We start from the raw sequence: 5,000 nt of genomic DNA, 5'->3' as shown, positions 1-5,000 counted from the left end.
GGGGGGGAGACTGGTAGGGCGGAGAGGGGGACTGGTAGGGCGGAGAGGGGACTGGTAGGGCGGAGAGGGGGACTGGTAGAGCGGAGGGGGGACTGGTAGGGCGGAGAGACTGGTAGGGACTGGTAGGGCGGAGAGAGGGGACTGGTAGGGGGGACGGAGAGGGGCGGAGAGGAGACTGGTAGGGTGAAGAGGAGACTGGTAGGGTGGAGAGGAGACTGGTAGGGTGGAGTGGAGACTGGTAGGGTGGAGAGGAGACTGGTAGGGTGGAGAGGAGACTGGTAGGGTGGAGAGGAGACTGGTAGGGTGGAGAGGAGACTGGTAGGGTGGAGAGGAGACTGGTAGGGTGGAGAGGAGACTGGTAGGGTGGAGAGGAGACTGGTAGGGTGGAGAGGAGACTGGTAGGGTGGAGTGGAGACTGGAAAGGTAAGCTAGAGGAGAGGCTTTTAACAGACACAAAGATGAAAGCTTTCAGAAAGACTGGGTGTTAGGAGAGGCTTTTCCAGGTACCCTGAGGGGAGCTCTTTCAGACAGAGCCTGGATCAAAGCCTCTGGTATTTCTGCATGTCTGTCACATCTCCCTCTTTAATCTCGCTCTCTGCTCTATTTGGTCTGTGATGTCTCCCCTTCTCCAGATGGAGTGTCCATTCCTACCACCTCCACCAGGGTGTTTTATATCAGTGTTGGGGTGTGCTGTGCTGTCATCTTCCTGGTGGCCATTGTTCTGGCTGTCATGCATCTACACAGCATAAAGAGAGTGGAGCTGGACGACAGGTTAGTACTGGGGTTCTGGATTCATATATAACACACACACACACACACACACACACACTCTCTCTTGGAAAATATATTTTCTCATTGAGAAAAACCTTTATAAATAAAAATAAATAAACAGTTTTGTTACGTTACAGCCTTATTCTAAAATGGATTAAATATTTTTTCCCCTCATCAGTCTACACACAAAACCCCATAATGACATCACGAAACCCCATAATGACATCACAATACCCCATAATGACATCACAATACCCCATAATGACATCACAATACCCCATAATGACATCACAAAACCCCATAATGACATCACAAAACCCCATAATGACATCACAATACCCCATAATGACAGCAAAAACAGGTTTTTACACATTTTTACTAATTTATAAAAAATAAAAAGCTGATATCACATTTCCATAAGTATTCAGACCCTTTACTCAGTACTTTGTTGAAGAACCTTTGGCAGCGATTACAGCATCAAGTCTTGTTGAGTATAACGCTACAAGCTTGGTACACCTGTATTTGGGGATTTTCTCTGCAGATCCTTTTAAACTCTGTCAGGTTGGATGGGGAGCGTTGCTGCACAGCTATTTTCAGGACTCTCCAGAGATGTTCAATGGGGTTCCAGTCCAGGCATTCAATCTACCACCATGCTTCACCGTAGGGATGTTACCAGATTTCCTCCAGACGTGACGCTTGGCATTCAGGCCAAAGAGTTCAATCTTGGTTTCATCAGACCAGATAATCTTGTTTCTCATGGTCTGAGAGTCCTTTAGGTATCTTTTGGTAAACTCCAAGTGAGCTGTCATGTACCTTTTACAGAGGAGTGGCTTCCATCTGTTCACCAAACCATAAAGCCCTAATTGGTGAAGTGCTGCAGAGATGGTTGTCCTTCTGGAAGGTTCTCCCATCACCACAGAGGAACGGGTCCTTGGTCACCTCCCTGACCAAGGCCCTTCTTCCATGATTGCTCAGTTTGGCCGGCCGGCCTCTAGGAAGTCTCTTGGAGGTTCCAAACTTCTTCCATTTAAGAATGATGGAGGCTGATGTGTTCTTGGGGACCTTCAATGCTGCAGAAATATTTTGGTACCCTTCCCCAGATCTGTGCCTCGACACAATCCTGTCTCAAAGCACTACGGACAATTCCTTCAACCTCATGGCTTGGGTTCTGCTCTGTCATGCACTGTCAAATGTGGGACCTTATATAGACAGGTGTGTGTCTTTCCAAATCATGTCCAATCAATTGAATTTACAACAGGTGGACTCCAATCAAGTTGTAGAAACATCTCAAGGATGATCAATGGAAACAGGATGCAGCTGAGCTCAATTTCGAGTCTCATAGCAAATGGACTGAATATTTATGTATTTATTTAATACTGAAGTAAATAAGGTCTTTCTATGTTTTGTGTAAAAATGTCTAAATGATTATTGTGTAGATTGATGAGGGAAAAAAATAATTCCATCCATTTTAGAATAAGGCTATAACGTAACAAAATGTGAAAAAAGTCAAGGGGTCTGAATACCTTTCGAATGCTTAATATATATATATATATGTATATGTATAATAATATATATATTATATATATATAACAAGGAAAGTATAAAAAAAATGTAAAGTACAAAAATGCAAATGTTCTCCTCTCCTCCCTTCCTTCCTGAAAGTGCTGCAGGGAGGGGCTTGGATTGGGGTAGAGGATGGTTATGGGGATTGCTGCTGCAGGGAGGGGCTTGGATTGGGGTAGAGGATGGTTATGGGGATTGCTGCTGCAGGGAGGGGCTTGGATTGGGGTAGAGGATGGTTATGGGGATTGCTGCTGCAGGGAGGGGCTTGGATTGGGGTAGAGGATGGTTATGGGGATTGCTGCTGCAGGGAGGGGCTTGGATTGGGGTAGAGGATGGTTATGGGGATTGCTGCTGCAGGGAGGGGCTTGGATTGGGGTAGAGGATGGTTATGGGGATTGCTGCTGCAGGGAGGGGCTTGGATTGGGGTAGAGGATGGTTATGGGGATTGCTGCTGCAGGGAGGGGCTTGGATTGGGGTAGAGGATGGTTATGGGGATTGCTGCTGCAGGGAGGGGCTTGGATTGGGGTAGAGGATGGTTATGGGGATTGCTGCTGCAGGGAGGGGCTTGGATTGGGGTAGAGGATGGTTATGGGGATTGCTGCTGCAGGGAGGGGCTTGGATTGGGGTAGAGGATGGTTATGGGGATTGCTGCTGCAGGGAGGGGCTTGGATTGGGGTAGAGGATGGTTATGGGGATTGCTGCTGCAGGGAGGGGCTTGGATTGGGGTAGAGGATGGTTATGGGGATTGCTGCTGCAGGGAGGGGCTTGGATTGGGGTAGAGGATGGTTATGGGGATTGCTGCTGCAGGGAGGGGCTTGGATTGGGGTAGAGGATGGTTATGGGGATTGCTGCTGCAGGGAGGGGCTTGGATTGGGGTAGAGGATGGTTATGGGGATTGCTGCTGCAGGGAGGGGCTTGGATTGGGGTAGAGGATGGTTATGGGGATTGCTGCTGCAGGGAGGGGCTTGGATTGGGGTAGAGGATGGTTATGGGGATTGCTGCTTGCAGGGAGGGGCTTATGTGCTACTAAAAGCTTGTTTCAGTAAGGAGCAGCACAGTTTCATGTCCATGTTACAGCAGAAACAGACTGAACCACATGAATGCCCGGCAGGGTCCGTATTCAGTCAGCTGTTCTTTTCATACACAATTATATTCATTTATTTCAATATTTTTAAAAAAATTTTTAAACATTTATAACCATCATTATACACTAATTATGCCCGTCCTAGTGTTGTTCCTCGTGAGCCAACACAGCTTGGCTTTTAATATTTGCAAAGATATGTGCTTAGATAGATTTAGAGAGCGAGTTGAAACCTGCTCAATGTTTATGAAGCTAATAAATGAACTGTCCCCTCGAGGTGTCTAGACCACTGTATTAGTTTGGTTATCAGAACAACAGGGGTGCTGATGTAGGATCAGTTTGACCTTCTTTTTTTTAAACTCCTAATGGATCACAAAGGGGACTTGATCCTAGATCAGTTGTCCTTTGTACTCTGAGAGAAACATCCTAACACCGTAAGGGATGGTGTCAGGTGTTAGGAGTTTAGGTGATTGAATTAATACTAAGCTGTGTTCTAGTTAATATTTTCTGCCACAGTTTCCATCTTGGTAGATTTGTATCAGCCCCTTGTCACTCAGTCTGTGTTATCTTGTTGAAAAGAATCCTCGGTTTGTCTTGCTCCTCTCCTCTCCTCTCCTCTCCTTCTCTCCTCTTCTCTCCTTCTCTCCTTCTCTCTCTCTCTCTCTCTCTCTCTCTCTCTCTCTCTCTCTCTCTCTCTCTCTCTGTCTCTCTCTCTGTCTCTCTCTCTGTCTCTCTCTCTGTCTCTCTCTCTGTCTCTCTCTCTGTCTCTCTCTCTGTCTCTCTCTCTCTCTCTCTCTCTCTCTCTCTCACACACAGCAGAACAAAGTGTCTCACATGCTCCCACAGACAGCCAGGCATCTATCTAATGTAATATTTGAGAGAAATCGAGTTGTTTTTAATGCTGTTTGTTAGATTTGATCAGACTTGTTGGTGAGATTTTTGCAGTGAACAGACACACTCTTGTTGTTGTTTTAAGTAGGACGATGCTAAACAGGTTTTACTGAGTGAAACGTTGTCTTGAACAGCAGCGCTGAGGTTCTCTGTCTGTATGAAGGACGAACAGAGAGTAGGTCCCGACCAGAGAGAGAATTAGACCAGGGAGTTCTCTGTCTGTAAGAAGGACTAGCAGACAGTAGGTCCCGACCAGAGAGAGAATTAGACCAGGGAGTTCTCTGTCTGTAAGAAGGACTAGCAGACAGTAGGTCCCGACCAGAGAGAGAATTAGACCAGGGAGGTCTGTCAGACTAGTCCTAGCAAATCGAATGCTAATTTGGCCTGTTTACTAACAAGGGATTTCAGTATCAGCAGCTTCACTACTGCTACAGTACTCTACCTGTATTGATCTACAGTACTCTACCTGTATTGATCTACAGTACTCTACCTGTATTGATCTACAGTACTCTACCTGTATTGATCTACAGTACTCTACCTGTATTGATCTACAGTACTCTACCTGTATTGATCTACAGTACTCTACCTGTATTGATCTACAATACTCTACCTGTATTGATCTACAGTACTCTACCTGTATTGATCTACAGTACTCTACCTGTATTGATCTACAGTACTCTACCTGTATTGATCT

General features: G+C 46.1%; 1 protein-coding gene across 2 annotated transcripts in view; it reads left to right on the top strand.

Annotated features, from left to right (window-relative positions):
* The window catches only part of LOC112238309 (tyrosine-protein kinase RYK), a 126,593-nt gene that overhangs the window by 68,509 nt on the left and 53,084 nt on the right, over positions 1-5,000 (top strand). For both annotated transcript variants that reach the window (XM_042322860.1, XM_042322859.1), the window contains exon 6: positions 633-771. In XM_042322860.1, coding sequence (XP_042178794.1) covers positions 633-771 — 139 coding nt within the window. The remainder of the gene's footprint in view (positions 1-632; positions 772-5,000) is intronic.

This window comes from Oncorhynchus tshawytscha, linkage group LG06, assembly GCF_018296145.1.
Source record: "Oncorhynchus tshawytscha isolate Ot180627B linkage group LG06, Otsh_v2.0, whole genome shotgun sequence".
NCBI classification, from domain to species: domain Eukaryota; kingdom Metazoa; phylum Chordata; class Actinopteri; order Salmoniformes; family Salmonidae; genus Oncorhynchus; species Oncorhynchus tshawytscha.
This window is presented reverse-complemented; position numbering and strand designations above follow the sequence as displayed.